This window comes from Podarcis tiliguerta (genome assembly GCF_965153285.1).
Source record: "Podarcis tiliguerta genome assembly, chromosome: 3".
NCBI classification, from domain to species: Eukaryota; Metazoa; Chordata; class Lepidosauria; order Squamata; family Lacertidae; genus Podarcis; species Podarcis tiliguerta.
In genome coordinates, this window is record NC_139536.1 from 107,460,997 (window position 1) to 107,477,209 (window position 16,213).

At 44.6% G+C, this 16,213-nt stretch overlaps 1 protein-coding gene across 2 annotated transcripts; it reads right to left on the reverse strand.

Annotated features, from left to right (window-relative positions):
• Positions 1-25: 25 nt before the first annotated feature.
• On the reverse strand, positions 26-15,326 carry LOC310673516 (uncharacterized protein). 2 transcript variants are annotated; one of them, XR_014509090.1, is made up of 8 exons: positions 15,153-15,326; positions 12,556-13,851; positions 10,611-11,522; positions 8,443-8,537; positions 6,158-6,325; positions 2,922-3,079; positions 707-2,557; positions 26-537 (listed from the first exon to the last, which is right to left on the reverse strand). XR_014509090.1 is itself a non-coding variant. In XM_083431937.1 (7 exons), exons 2-7 carry the CDS (start codon positions 13,848-13,850, stop codon positions 2,315-2,317), a joined length of 2,871 nt encoding a protein of 956 aa, XP_083288063.1. In that variant the 5' UTR covers position 13,851; positions 15,153-15,326; the 3' UTR covers positions 26-2,314. The 2 variants fall into 2 exon arrangements, 1 of the variants encoding a protein (XP_083288063.1); XM_083431937.1 differs by having other exon boundaries at positions 26-2,557.
• Between the last annotated feature and the right edge of the window lie 887 nt (positions 15,327-16,213).

Consider the following 16,213-nt stretch of genomic DNA (forward strand, 5'->3'; position numbering starts at 1 on the left):
TTTAGTACAAAAAGGCATATATACATTTCAGAGCAAACCATATGAAATGACTATTTATTGTGGAAAGCTACGACATTTACAAAGCAGCAGGCCTATAAACAGGTAGCATAAATGATAACAGGATAATAATAATAATAGTAATTTTACCCTGCCCATCTGGCTGGGTTTCCCCAGCCACTCTGGGTAGCTTCCAACAGAATATTAAAAACACGATAAAACATCAAACATTAAAAACATCCCTAAACAGGTGTGAAATTTTATCCTCAGCTACAGTTATAAAATAGCAAATACACTTAAGAGATGGAGAGTTTTCGAGTCTGTTGGTCTCAGGCCGTTTCTGAGTGTCCATCTAGCAAATCTTTACACGTGGTCTTTTTAAAAATCAAACTTGTTCTGTTCAGCATATTAGCAAGTGCTAATGGTCCATGCAGTCTGGATTTCCCACACGCCAATGTGAAATGTTCTGAGCGGCTTTTCCTGCAGCTTCTCCTTTCATTCTCTGAAACTGAGAAGGCTGAAGGGTAACATTCAACGAACCTGAAGCAATCCAGCCCTTTCTCTGGTTGTGTATACACACCATACATTTAAAGCACACACCCACCCTCCAATATCCAGGGAGCCAGAGTTTATAAGGGGTGCTGGGAATTGTAGCTCTGCTACTACAGTTTCCGGGATTCTTGGCAGGGAAGGAATGTGTTGTAAACACAGTGTGCATCTGCTCCACATCAAACACGTCCCCTACAATACAGTTACTTCCCCCCGACCTCACTTTATTTCCCTGCCTCACATTTGAGGGCAATTGCCCTTTTTCATACTGGATCCAATCACTGTTAAGTTCAAAGAGTAACAGTACAAGTAGAAAGCAATTTCATCTATTAAGAACAAGAGCACTGCTAGGTAAGACCAAGAACCCACCTAACATCCTGTTTGCCACAGTGTCAAACCCTGGGAAGCCCACAACCAGAACGTAAGTTATTTTCTTATCTTGTTTCCTCAGCAGCTGGTATTCAAAGACATGGAGGTGGTACACCGTATTTGATCCTGGAGGCGGCACACAGCCATCATGACTAGTAGCCACTTGCAGACTTATCCTCCATAAAATGGTCCAATCCTCTTTAAAACCATCTAACTCGGTGGCTTTTACTACAACTTGTGGGAGAGAATTCTGTAATTGAACAACGTGCTGTGTGAAGAAATACCCACTTTTAGTCTGTCCTGCATCTTCATGGGATGGCTCTAGTATTATTCTCCACATGCCCCTCTTTCATATGCCCCCCTAACCTGTTTTCTGAACAAAAAAGCCCCAAATATTGCAACGTTTCCTTACAGAGGAGCTGCTCCAGCCTCACGATCATTTGGGTTGCCCTTTTCTGCACGTTCTCCAGTTCCACAATATTCTTTTCACAATGCAGAACTGTACACAGTATTCCAAGTGTGCCAGCCCCAAAGATTTGTATAAAATACATGAATGATATTGGGTGTTTCTATTCTATTTGCCTCCCTGCTGTTGCACGCTTTTCATTCGAGTTTATCCACCAGTATCTCATTTCAGCCAACACCAGATCACACCCCATAAGTGCAATGTGAAGTGTTTTGCCTCAGTGTGCATCACCCTATACTTACATGCACTAAACTGCTTTTGTTATTTTAATACCAGTTTGGAGGGGCCTTATTGGCCTTGTCTTAGCCTCTGCAACTCCCGGCTTTAACCACCCGCATTAAGCATAGCTCTTTCCCATCTTTGCCCATGCCATTTCTTTAAAAACTGAAATGAGAATAATAAAGAGCACTTCTAGTAGTGCAGAGCTATTCCCCTCAGCGCCAGAACCACGGAGCCTGTCCCCACATAGGTACATTGCAAAGATCTTATGCATCTCTGAGCAGAGACATCCCTCTATTGGAATCGAACACAGCCCACAGCCTCCTTGGCAGTATTATAAAAGCAGCCCGAAAAAGGGTCTTGAATTTTTTAAAACTTATGAAGATGCTTCTGTACTGCTGATGAAGCCAGCTGTGCTAGTTCTGCATATCTCACCATATCTACTCATTTTGAGCTCTGAAAGCATCTCTTCTGACTCCTAAATAGCTATTAGCGAAGCCAGCATCCAAGCTACTAAGAAATGACCCATTCACAAGCAATTCCACAGCAATGTCTATGCTGCCCAGTGGCTGACTCTCAGCTCTGAAGATGCTGAACTCTTAGTGTGTCTTCTCTGTAGAACTTGTAGGCAGATGGAGGATGCTCCCCCATAAAGGGGCACATGAGAGAGATGCAAAATGTTTTACGCCTGCATTTTGCCTTCACTGTACAGAGTTATAAATACGTAAGGGAATGGTCAGGGTCTCTGGCATTACTACTACCACATGATATGTGTTCCGCTTTTTTTACACTGGTGCCCTCTGGTTTATAAAGTTTACTTTGGCCGTCGGACCAAACCAGATTAGAGTCCTCTCCCATACGGATATTGGAAAAAGGCTCTATTTTGGACCAGTTGTGATCCTTTTTGATGGTAAGATCTATTAAGAAAGTCCTCCAGTGAGCATTCCGATCGTGTACCTATAGCAGGGGAAGAAAACAAGACAAAAAGATACTGTTGTTATTCAAGTTCTGACCTGATTAGAGCAATCATAAAGACCTTCTAAAACAATAAAATAATAATAATCAATTTGAGTCATGCAACTTAAACTGTGCCTAACTAGACCAATTTTTTTAAAAAACAAAGCAATGTGGACTAAAGGCCCATCTGGGATTAAAGGCTCTGTCATTAAATTTGCCCCTAGAGAGACACCAAAGCAATTTACTACATGGGTGTTCTAAGCTTTTTAAAGATCATGGCAAATATTTTTTATACTCAAAGAGTATTAAGCTTGTTTGCCTGCCCATCCCTATTAAAATGAACGGGGCAAACTGGAGAACATACCAGGACATGCCTTCTCAGGGTAGACAGATCTGTGAAGGTCCTTTCACAGGCCTTGCACTTGTAGGGTTTTTCTCCAGTGTGAATACGCTGGTGACGCCTCAGGGCTCCTTGCTGAGTAAAGGTCTTTCCACACTGCTCACAGAAATAAGGAGGAGTCTCTGAGAAAACAAAACAGACCTCACAAATGTTGGGGTGTATTTACAAAATCTTATTTCTCTCTCAACTTTAGACCCATTTTGGGTCTACTTAGTGCCTTGTAAGGTAAACACATACTGGTATCAGAAAACAAAGTACCGTATTTTTCGCTCCGTAAGACACACTTTTTTCTTCCTAAAAAGTAAGGGGAAATGTCTGTGTGTCTTATGGAGCGAATGCGTGGTCCCTGGAGCCAAATTGCCCAGGGGCAAAAAGCAGATCATGCTTTTTTTTTTTGAAAGAGGGAAGTGGGTGTTAAAACAAAGCTGCTGATCGGCAAGCGATTGGCAGTGATATAAGGGACGCTAGCAACAAAGGAGGCTGCCTGGGAGGGGGGAGGTAAAGACAACAACCTTGCAAAGGGGGGAAACAGGAAGGCTAAAGCAATAAGGAGAGAAATTAGAAGAAAAGGAGGAGCAAAAAACTGCTCCAGCTAAGGAAAAGACACTAAGGCAAATAAGAGGCAAGGGGGTGTTGAAAGGAAGCAGCTGATCGGCAAGCGATCGGGGAAAGAGATAAGGGACGCAGAGATAAAGGAGGCTGCCTGGGAGGGGGGGAGGTAAAAGCCCATGGATCCTCAGGATTTTTGCATTGGGTCACCCCAAATTCACCATCAGATCACATAGCATGTCCATGGCTACAGCCTGCACCAAAAAACACACACATCCACTGTTTTGTGGGGCTGCAGAGTCACAAAAACGTGGTTACAAAGCACAGATCAACATGGATTCTCAGGATTTTTGCATTGGATCACCCCAAATTCACTGTCAAATCACATGTCTGTGGCCACAGCATGAACCACAAAAACCATACATCCACTGTTTCATTCAAAATATTTTTTCTTGTTTTCCTCCTCTAAAAACTAGGTGCGTCTTATGGTCAGGTGTGTCTTATGGAGCAAAAATACGGTAAGTTCGAAACAGGAGAGAGACAGAAGCCAACAGACACAGCAGCTGTTAAACAGCAAAGCTGAGAATCGTAACTCTGTAAGGGATTTCCAACTCTCAGCGCTACAGTTCCCAGGATTCACAACCATGACTGGGATAAGAGTGGTTTTCATGTAAGGCATGAATGCGACTGGTGCCTTGAGGGCACTACAGTGGTGCCTCGCAAGACGAAAAGAATCCATTCCGTGAGTCTCTTCGTCTAGCGGTTTTTTCGTCTTGCGAAGCAAGCCCATTAGTGGATTAGCGGATTAGCGCTATTAGCGGTTTAGCGGCTATTAGTGGCGATTAAAGGCTTAAGGGATTAGCGGATTAGCTGCTAAAAGGCTATTAGCAGCTTAGTGCCTTAGAAAAAGGGGGTGGGGAGCGGAAAAAACCCCCCAGGAATGGCAAGACATTTTCGTCTTGCGAAGCAAGCCCATAGAGAAATTCGTCCTGCGAAGCACCGCCAAAACGGAAAACCCTTTCGTCTAGCGGGTTTTCCGTCTTGCGAGGCATTCGTCTTGCGGGGCACCACTGTACTATGGTAGGAGAACAACACAGGGAAAAGCTGGGTTCCTCTTTGTGGTTTTCACACGATCAGTTCTACTTACAGAACTACCTTCTGCTGCTGGAAATAGGCCTCATTCCCCCCCCCCCATGCTATTTCTGAACACTGCAGGTTCTCATCAGAGTAAACTGTGAATATGTTCATCTTTTGGAAGCAATGAGAGATCTGTGGAGAGGTGAAGCTGCTTGCCCACGGACTCTACACAACTTGGCTTTCCTCAAGGAAAGATATTGCCAAGTAGGGAAAACTGAAAACCCAAGTTTTTTGCGGTTGTCAGAGTTTTACAAACACTGCCGCATACCCAACAAGAACTCAAGGTTCTGAAAGGTGAGCATTCGGGGAAGCTAGAGCACACAGATCTATTTAATTTTCAGTGACTCTCAAGGAAATACATTGTCCCCCTTTGCCTGGAATGAAATAAAGTTTGAAATTTAGCCCAGAGCACCCTAGCTCGTGTACACATGAAACGATCTCCTGCTTAGAACATAAATCGTACTGAAAGTATTTAACTAACAAAGTATTTCCACATGACAATTCTTGTATCATATTTTAATTTGTATTTTTTGCTCTATAAGACTCACTTTTTCCCTCCTAAAAAGGGGAAATGTGTGTGTGTCTTATGGAGCGAATGCAGGCTGCACAGCTATCCCAGAAGCCAGAACAGCAAGAGGGATTGCTGCTTTCACTGCGCAGCGATCCCTCTTGCTGTTCTGGCTTCTGAGATTCAGAATATTTTTTTTCTTGTTTTCCTCCTCCAAAAACTAGGTGCGTCTTGTGGTCTGGTGCGTCTTACAGAGCGAAAAATACGGTAGTATTTCCACATGACGATTCTTGCATCATATTTAAATAAATATGCAAGGCACATTGCCAACTGTGGTCTGGGACAGATTCTGGATTCTTACGCTGTACTTGCACAGAATGAACGCTGCATGTGGCACAGACTTTCATCAACACGATCCATCTCCTCCACCCCCACTGGTGAGGAGATTTCACCCCTCCCATATCCAAGAATCTCCTGAGGAGTCTGCTGATTCTGCAGAGTGGAGGAGGCATGTTCTGCTCTCTACTTATTCTGCTCCAGCACCACATCAAAGAATCAGTGAGTGAGTCGGTCAGTCAGTCAGTCAGTCGGAGAGAGAGTTAGAGAAAGATTGTGTGTTTAGATAAGGTTGCTGCTAAGAGCAGCTGCAGACACTCAGTGCGGTTTAGCATTCATTTATGCTTAGGCTCATTTAGCTCTGTATATAGTTGTATTGTTGTAGTTATAGAATAAAGAAGATATTCTACAGAGCTGCTCTCCGAGTTGTTTATATACTCTGCTAGACTCTGCCGTACTCTGCTGTGTGACGACTGTCTACTTGTGGAAGTGAATCCGGTGCTCACAACTCTAAGCTGTGAGTCCACAGCACTTTGACCTGTTCCTGTGCAGAAGGTGGTCTCTGGAAGTGCTACCCAGCTCGCCTAGCCCAGTCGGGGCCGAAGTGGATGAGTCCAGTTGGTGGCACTGGCTCAAGGGCGATGCTGACAACTGGGAAGGGATTTATTACCTGCATGAACGTTACTGTGTTGGGCTAATGAGGCCCTCAGTCCAAACGTTTTCCCACACACATCACACTTGTATGGCTTGGCTCCCATGTGGCAGCGCTTATGGCATTTCAAGTATTCGTTGGTTGAAAAATGTTTTCCACAGACATCACACTTGAACAGACGCTCTCCTGCAAAGGAAATGAATGGTGGTAGAATTATGTTACTGACCGTTACCTACGCTGATGATCACCCACAGGAGACGTCCAAAGAACATCCAGGGATGGGGAGCCTCTCTGGATGTCATTGGACTACAATTCCCATCATCCCTGAGCAAATGGGGATGCCATTTGTTTATTTACTTTTTACCCCACTCTGGGCCCGGGACAGCAGTTGGGTGTCCCAACAACCTTTGAACAGCTACGTATTCAGTGGGACACTAGAAAGGCCAGTGTGTGTGTGTGTGTGTGTGTGTGTGTGTGTGTGTGAGAGAGAGAGAGAGAGAGAGAGAGAGAGAAATAATTTTTATGTGAATTTAGAAGTATAGAATTATAACAATACAAAATACATATCCATATTTAGAGATTTCCCTGAATCTCTGGACTTCCCCTCCATGGGTCCTCTTGTCAACCTTTTCAACTGCACATTGTTTAGTAATCCATATTTTATGTCTCTCCATTTTGTCCATAAAATTTGCTACATTTGCTACATTACAACTACCTGACATTTAGAATACATCTGAAGGCAGCCCTGTTCAGGGAAGTTTTTAATGTGTGACATTTTGATGTATTTTTAATCTTTGTTGGAAGCTGCCCAGAGTGGCTGGGGAAACCCAGCCAGATGGGTGGGGTACAAATAAATTATTATTATTATTATTATTATTATTATTATTATTACTATTACTATTATTATTATTATTACAATCCTGCCAATTTTTTCAAATGCTTACAGTGCTCTACCAGTATAAATTTCCCTCATTCTTTATTAAAGATTTGGTCTTTTTGGTTCCTGAGCTTTCTGGTCAGTTTTGCCATTTCAGCGTACTCCAACAGCTTAGTTTGCCACTCCTGTCTGGTAGGGACTTTGTCTTCTTTCCATCTCTGGGCTAGGAGCATCCGTGTGGCCGTTGTCGCACAGTGCATAGACACACATTTGCGATCTACTTCCATTGATGGGCCACACATTCCCCTTCCCTGGTCCAGGAGATCTCTTCTACACTCTCTACCTTCCCAAGAATAGTTGCCTCTCTTTCTGCTCCTGGGGTATATGATCCTTTAAGCCTTTGCTGCAACAGTTACACGTCTTTTTCTGTGTGGTCAGTGCCACAGAAGCCCTGGGCAGGTGGCCATTTGTGGAGAGTGGAGAAATGTGTGTGCTGTCTTATTCCTGATCACAGTGTAACATGTAGTTCAACCCGATAGAACAGGCTAGAGTAAGTGAATGAGAGGCAGCTTAAGAAGAAGAGAAGAAGAAGAGTTTGGATTTGATATCCCGCCTTTCACTTCCTTTAAGGAGTCTCAAAGCGGCTAACATTCTCCTTTCCCTTCCTCCCCCACAACAAACACCCTGTGAGGTGAGTGGGGCTGAGAGACTTCAAAGAAGTGGGACTAGCCCAAGGTCACCCAGCAGCTGCATGTGGAGGAGTGGGGAATCGAACCCGGTTCCCCAGATTACGAGTCCACCGCTCTTAACCACTACACCACACTGGCTTAAGAGTTATGCCTCACAGAAAATCTGGTAACCTCCCCCACCATCATCCTTTTCAACTACTTATCTGTAATTCATGAAAAGTCATAAAATTGTAGAGTTGGAAGGGACCCCAACGGTCATCTAGCACAACCCCCAGCAATGCAGGATTGTAATTAGAATAAATCAATATGCACGGATAGGCATTAACCTCTGCCACATCCAAGGACTGGATTTAAACGCTTACCTGTATACTCGAAGGAGCGTCTCCACCCCCATCGTTCAGCCTGGACACTGAGATCCAGTGCCGAGGGCCTTCTGGCGGTTCCCTCATTGCGAGAAGTGAGGTTACAGGGAACCAGACAGAGGGCCTTCTCGGTAGTGGCGCCCACCCTGTGGAACGCCCTCCCTTCAGACGTGAAGGAAATAAGCAGCTATCCTATCTTTAAAGGACATCTGAAGGCAGCCCTGTACAGGGAAGTTTTTAATATTTAATGCTGTACTGTTTTTAACATTTGATTGGGAGCCACCCAGAGTGGCTGGGGAAACTCAGCCAGGTGGGCGGGGTATAAGTAATAAATTATTATTATTATTATTATTATTATTATTATTATTATTATACCTGTATGTGTCCTCTTGTGGCCAGTAAGCTTGCCTTTATCTACAAAGCAAGCTCCACAATCCTCACAGATGTATGGCTTTTCACCTGTATGGGACCTGCAGGCAAAGAAATATGAAAACGCTGACAAAACATGTGAAGAGTGACATGTCCGGCTTAGTAAATATTACAGATAGTTTGCCAGTATTCCACCCCTCTCCCTCACCTCCCTGCCACCAGCCAAGGCAAGCTGACGAGTGACAAGTGTCATATAGGAGGCATTTCTCGAGCATGTCTCAGAGAGTCCCTTTTATTGAATATTACAGCATTGCCACATATGTGCTTGTTGCTGATTGGTTAACACAAATCATATGTAAGGGTAGCATATAGGCATTAATCACCAATAGATTAAAGGTTGGGAAAGGGAACACAGAATTGGACAGGTATGAAAACCTCCTTATTAAACTATTACTAGTGATTGATATAGCAAAACTTAAAAGGGCATAACTATAGCATTCATAGATGTGGTCAACCATGCATTGAGAACAGGTCAGGATACAATGTTTCATGAACTCAATGTGAGCTGAACATTCCAGGGTGGGTGAGGAAGGAATGCTTCAGCTCAGAGCGGTTTGCCAAACTCATGTGCAGAAGCAAAACCTCCCATCAGCAAGCGGCAGACAACTTCTCGGGAAATTACTCCTGCCATAGTCTGGGGACTAGGACTAAATGATCTTCAGGCACTTTCTGGCTATACGATTCTATGGCTACAGCAAAAAAAAGTATCAAAGATAGAGTTGTCAAATAAGAAAAGAAAAAGTCAGATTTCTCATTCCTCTAGAGCAGTGTTCCCCAACCTTGGGCCTCCAGCTGTTTTCGAACTACAATTCCCATCATCCCTGACCACTGGTCTTGCTAGCTGAGGATTATGGGAGTTGTAGTCCAAAAACAGCTGGAGGCCCAAGGTTGGGAAATGCTGCTCTAGAGCAGGCTTAGGCAAATTCCGGCCCTCCAGATGTTTGGGACTACAATTCCCATCACCCCTAGCTAACAGGACCAGTGGTCAGGGATGATGGGAATTGTAGTCCCAAACATCTGGAGGGCTGGAGTTTGCCTATGTCTGCTTTAGAGTACAACCAATAACAGCAGACTTAATTAAAATAAAATTTTAAAAATCAGTACAGGATAATTTGAGATGGAATGGGAGAACCTTCGAGTCTCCAAGTGTTCTTGGATGCCAACTTCCACTAGCCCTCAGCTGGAATGCTGAGGGGTTTTAGTTTTTATTTATTTAGATAAATATAAACCACACTTTTGTAAAAATACCACAAAACGGCATGCGCCAGACAAAATTACAATCGGAAGTTGTAAGTCCAGCAACACCGGAAGGTTCTCCTGATTTAAGACCTCCTGTTAGCCGCCCCGAGCCCAGCTTTGGCTGGGAAGGGCGGGGATATAAATAAAATTTATTATTATTATTATTATTATTATTATTATTATTATTATTAGAGAAGGGAGCCCCAGCTCAAGGAAACAGGTTTTTAAACCTGCCCCCATTGAGGTAGCAGCAGAAATCATATAACATTACAAGAAATTTCGAAGCACGGAAAGTCAGTCCCCACCTCTGCTCCCATTTGGAGTTGGTCCAAGAGCTGCTTTGTATATTTGTGTGTTTAAGCGGTGTGTCACCTTTTTTAAAAAATGCTAGAACTATTTAGTTCTAGTTGTATTACAACTACTACTGAAGGTTGCCAGCTACACACTCTTCCACCCCACCCCCCCACCTACACTCATTGGAACATTTACTGTTTGTTAATGCAGTGGTACCTCGGGTTAAGTACTTAATTCGTTCCGGAGGTCTGTACTTAACCTGAAACTGTTCTCAACCTGAAGGACCACTTTAGCTAATGGGGCCTCCTGCTGCTGCCGCGCCGCCGGAGCCCAATTTCTGTTCTCTTCCTGAAGTGAAGTTCTTAACCTGAAGCACTATTTCTGGGTTAGAAGAGTCTGTAACCTGAAGCGTATGTAACCTGAGGTACCACTGTACACATGGCCAATAAGAGTTAGAAGTAAGTACCCAATTCTGATGCATGCAGAATTTGCAAAATTAAAGATAGAAGATAGAAAAGACAGAGAGAGAGAGAGAGAGAGAGAGAGAGAGAGAGAGAGAGAGAGAGAGAAAACAGGCTTACCTGGTGTGAATCTTGAGCTGGGATGGCTGAGCAAATCTCGAACAACAAATGCTGCACTGGTACGGCTTCTCGCCTGTGTGGGTCCTCATGTGAAACACTAGCGCCGTTCTTGAGCTCAAGATCTTCCCACAGACAGAGCAAAGGGGACGCTTCACTCTTCCTTCGTGCTTCCGCATATAGTGGGTCCTCACATCCCTTTTCCTTTTAAAAGTGGCGTTGCAGAGGGTGCAGGAAAACTGCCTGTCGTCCGTGTGGACGCTCGCCCTGTGCTCCTTCCAGCTGTTGTAACTCGCAAAGGACTTGCTACAAACGTCACACTGATAAATTTTACCAGGCCCGGAATGGTGGACGTTTTTGCAGTGGTCCGTGTATTTCTTCCGCGAGACGAACTTCTCCACACATTTGGTACACGTTATAACGTAGGCCGATTTTTTGGCTCCCTCGTTTTTGTTCACGACGCCCCTCGCTTTGCAACCGGCGTCCGATTTGCTTTCTTCAGCGTCTTGATCATTTGAATTCTCATCGATGTCTTCGGAAGAGGCTGCCTCATTCTCTTCCCTGCCCCTTCCTTCTGTTTCACAGTCCCTTTCTCCTTTTACACAGTCTTCTGCAGCCAAAGTCCTGTGTCCATCTGGTTTTTCTCTTGGAATATCAGCATCATCACGTTGCTCCGGACTTTCCTCTTTCCTCTCAGACTCTGCTTCCAAAGGAGGAGGATTCCTGGATTCCCCCTCAAGCTCTTGAGTTTTTTCATCCACATGTTCTCTTTGCAAGTCGCTGTTTGGTACCTTTGGGTATGTTTTGCTATTCTTGTCAACTTTGCTATCTATAACATCTGCTTTTTTTGTTGGCGGGGCTATCATCCAGTAATCTGGACTGAGTTTCCTGTCTTGTCCTGATTCGTGTATTTTTCTGTTGGGGGGAAAAAAGTAATGCCACCTGTAAATTAGATACAATTTCCCGCAGGCTATACTAGATACACAAATAATCCATATATTCATACAAGGGCAAATTCGATTGAAAAGCATCTAAGGCCACAATCCTAACCTCCTTTCTATGGGGTAAGCCCCAATGACCTAAGTAGGACATACTTCTAAGTCAATAGGATATTGCTATGTGATATTCACTAGGTGCTATTCTAAGATTTTTTTTCCGCAGGCATTTCCAGGTATGATATTTAATTACTGTTTGCTACGCAGGTGGTGCTGTGGTATAAACCACTGAGCCTTGGGCTTGCCGATCGGAAGGTTGGCGGTTCTAATCCCTGCGAGGGGGTGAGCTCCCGTTGCTCAGTTCCAGCTCCTGGCAACCTAGCAGTTCGAAAGCACGTCAAAGTGCAAGTAGATAAATAGGTACCACTCCGGCGGGAAGGTAAACAGCGTTTCCATGCACTGCTCTGGTTTTGCCAGAAGCGGCTTAGTCATGCTGGCCACATGACCCTGAAAAACTGTCTGCAGACAAACGTCGGCTCGCTCAGCCAGTAAAGCGAGATGAGCACTGTAACCCCGGAGTCGTTCGCGACTGGACTTAACTGTCAGGGGTCCTTTACCCTTTTTTTTTAAAAGAAAAAGAAGAAGAGTTTGGACTTGATACCCTGCCTTTCACTCCCCTTAAGGAGTCCCAAAGTGGCTAACAATCTCCTTTCCCTTCCTCCCCCACAACAAACACTCTGTGAGGTGAGTGAGGCTGAGAGACTTCAGAGAAGTGTGACTAGCCCAAGGTCACCCAGCAGCTGCATGTGGAGGAGCGGGGAAGCAAACCCGGTTCACCAGATTACGAGTCCACCGCTCTTAACCACTAAACCACACTGGCTCTAAAGCAAATCCTATAGCAAATCCTCTAAAGCTGGCAGACTTCTATTCGCTTCTGGATAAACTTTCTAACAGCAAAGAGATGAAGACGGAAAACTATCTCCCAATATTCTGAAATGAACAAAGACTTTTACCTTACATGAGTAGTGAAGGCAGATCTCTGAGCAAAACTTGCCGCGCAGCCTCCGCACTTATAAGGCTTCTCTCCCGTATGTGTTCGAATGTGAACCGTCAAGCCACATTTAGAGCTGATCAATTTGTCACAGTAGGGACACCTCTGGGGATTCTTTTTCTTCTCATGCACTCTCCGCATATGATGGCTGATGTCTTTCTGGCACTTAAACCTTTTGTCGCACAACAAGCAGGGGAACTGCTTTTCATCACTGTGAACGGTGAGCCTATGTTGCCTTAGGTCCTGGCAACTGGGAAAGAGTTGGCCACACATATCGCAGCTATATTGAACCACCAGATCTGCGTCATGTTCTTGTTCCATGTGCGACCGGTACTGCTTGGCAAAATGGAAGGAATGACAACACTTGTCACACGTGTATATTTGGGGCAAGACTTTCGATATATTGCGCGGCGATTTCCTGAGTTTGGTTTCGCTAAGATTCAAAATGTTTTCACCCTCCTCCTGGCCGGGTAGTATCTTGCTTGTAACAATGCAGGCTTCCTTGGAGTCCACCTGATTTAGTGACAGGTGGCTGGCCTTATGTTCTGGCGGGCTGACATTCTTCATAGTATGAGCGCCGTGCATGTCTATTTCATTACATCCAGTTGACGCTGCTGTGCTGTCTTTGGGCCCCTCAAACACAACACCATATTTGCCAGAACGGCCAGGTTTACCTTCACTACCATCATAGAAGGCAGTCAGTTTTGTGTGCTTCTTTCGGTCCCATAGCTGTCTCTTCATGGGCGCTGCCAAAATTCGGGGCGAAGCACTCTGTTCCTTGTTTTCAACTTGTTTTGTTTTACTGCAGACAGACCTACCGCTTTCATGTCTTTCTGAATGAACACCCAGATCCAAATCTTCTCCTGCGGCCTTCATTTCTTCAAAAACATCAAGCAGATCTTGGCATTCAAGTCTTTCGGCTACCTCCTTTATTCGGTGCAGTTGGTCCTCTTCAATTTCTACTTCTGTTGTGTAGGCAAACTTTAGGAAGCAGACAAATTCTTCAGTGTGAACACCCTGGAGAGTCACCCGACAATCTCTGGCTTCCAGCATCTCATCGGTGAGGAACAGGCTTCTGAAGTAATTGCTGGAAGCAGCCAATACGACTTTGTGAACGAAAAACTCCTCCTGGATGCCAAACTGGTCTGTGTATATTATTGCATCACAGAAGTGGCCAAACTGATAGAGAGAATGTAAGGTTCTCAGTAGGTTGGAAGCAGCCGTGTTGGATTTCATTACAATTTTCTTTTTCTCCATCCTATCAAAAGGAAGTGCGTCAAAGAATGGTGATACATTGGCTTGTATAAATCCCCCACTTTCAAAATAAATAAATGAATAAATTCACTTTCTCCGTCAATTCACAGTTAACACAGAATGTCACACGTTAATAACTTAAGACGAAGTTTATGGGATTCAAAGGACTGTATGACCAGTCCTCCCTCTGTAGAGGGAGACAGACTAACAGTGCAATCCTATCATGCCAACTCAGAAGGAAGTCTCACTGAGTTCAATAGAACCTACTTCCTGGTAAATAAACACAAGGAGGGCAGCCTAAGAAAACTGAGTAAAGCGTGGAATAAACTTGCACTATTAAGCCTAGTTTCATATTCCAGCCTAGTAGGAAGCCTTGGGGGAAATTTATTATATTCCAGGCTCTACTCTCTATTTACTGCCTTGTGCAAAACTGAGAAGACACCTACCCATGATGAGAAACATGGAACGCAAAAGAGTCGGCAGGCACACTTAGACACTTTCATGCAATTCTGGAAATTTTGCATTGAAAACATCACCCTATGAGGGAAAACGGAAATGTTTGAAGGAAGAGAGGTGTAGGGAAGCAGAGAGCGAGAAAAGTTCTCTGCTAAAACGAGGATTTGGGAGTCATCCAGTGAAACTGATAGGCAGAAGATTCAGCCCAAACAAAACAAATTACTTCTTAGCACCAAACACTTATTTATTTCCTAAGATTTATACACCGCTTGATTGTTGTTGTTGTTTGAAATCCCTCAAAGCGGTTTACAAAAGATAGCACAGTAAAATCAAGGGGAGGGGGAATTACAACCCTTACTTCAAAACATGCAAAAGTAAAAATACAAAAAAGCAGATTAAAAACTTTCTAAGCATCTGGGGAGACTTGTCCAAATAGGAGTGGGGTTTTTTTTTAGCAGGTGCCAAAAAGAGAACAGCGAAGGCCCCTGCATGATCTCAGCAGGAAGGAAGTGCTAGGCGCCGCTGCACTAAGCGACTGGGCTCTTTGTGCAACTTCAAACTGTTAGAATCACAGAACTGTAGAGCTGGAAAGGGACCCAAGGGTCATCTAGTCCAACCCCCTGCCGTGCAGGAATCTTTTGCCCAACGTGCAAAACTCGAACCCACGACCCTGAGATTAAGAATGACTGTGCTCTACCGACTGATCTAGGCCAGGTCTGAGTTCGTTGCCGAAAGCTGGCACCTTGGATGGGCATCAAAATTGCAAGGACGTATCCCCCCCCCTCTGCCCCCCCAAGCAACATGCAGTGAGCTCTACCAGTGGAACCTCCACTTCCAGGGACAGAATACCTTTTGAATTATGACAGCCAAGCCCTGCTGCCTTTCCCGGGGCGGAGAGAAGGAAGCGGAGCTGAAACTAAGCGGACCTTTCTTTCCCTTTTTGCAGCATCCCTCAAAGCGGGGAAGGAAAACGCTCCGCGTGACCCTCGGCGGCCACCGTAGCAGGGCAAGGAAAGGCAGGAACTGCAAAGACAGCGCACGCCCCACCCGACATATTTCTCGCGGGGAAAGTGACGCAGCCGGAGCCATGTTTGGTGCTGGCAGCAGCCTTTTCCGCCCACGCTGCCGCGGAAGGGAAGTAATTAGAGAAGAAACGTCACGTGGGGAGAGTTTCTTTGATGGGGTTGGGGGAAATGCAGCCTGGGCTACGGAGAAGTTGGTTAGAAACATCTATTTATTTTTTATATATAATTTTATTCAGTTTTGTGTTTTACAATTCAGGGTATTCATTTAAAAAACGTTAAAATGTCAGTGACTTCCCTTCTCTTTCCATGGTTTATTTTGCATAACATAAAAAGTTGCATATTTTACATAAACTAAAACCATTCAGTATTCCATTATTTCTTCCATCAAAACTTTATGGACCATAAAGAAGGCTGATCGTCGGAGAACTGGTGCTTTTGAATTATGGTGCTGGAGGAGACTCTTGAGAGTCCCATGGACTGCAAGAAGATCAAACCTATCCATTCTGAAGGAAATCAGCCCTGAGTGCTCACTGGAAGGACAGATCCTGAAGCTGAGGCTCCAATACTTTGGCCACCTCATGAGAAGAGAAGACTCTCTGGAAAAGACCCTGATGTTGGGAAAGATGGAGGGCACTAGGAGAAGGGGATGACAGACGACGATGGCTGGACAGTGTTCTCGAAGCTACCAGCATGACTTTGACCAAACTGCAGGAGGCAGTGGAAGACAGGAGTGCCTGGCATGCTCTGGTCCATGGGGTCACGAAGAGTCGGACACGACTAAACGACTAAACAACAACAAAACCATTCAGTATTCCATTATTCCTTCCATCAAAACTTATTTACACTGTTGAATTTATCTTAACACTTCCAGCATTTTCAAGTGCC

What these genes read in the sequence shown, in the direction of transcription:
- LOC310673516 (XM_083431937.1), bottom strand. Translation starts at nt 13,850, where the DNA reads ATGGAGAAAAAGAAAATTGTAATGAAATCCAACACGGCTGCTTCCAAC. An exon ending in GCCTTCACTACTCATGTAAG is followed by an intron (nt 11,523 to 12,555) that starts GTAAAAGTCTTT and finishes TCCCCCCAACAG; the next exon opens with AAAAATACACGAATCAGGAC. An exon ending in CCACAAGAGGACACATACAG is followed by an intron (nt 6,326 to 8,442) that starts GTATAATAATAA and finishes TTTCCTTTGCAG; the next exon opens with GAGAGCGTCTGTTCAAGTGT.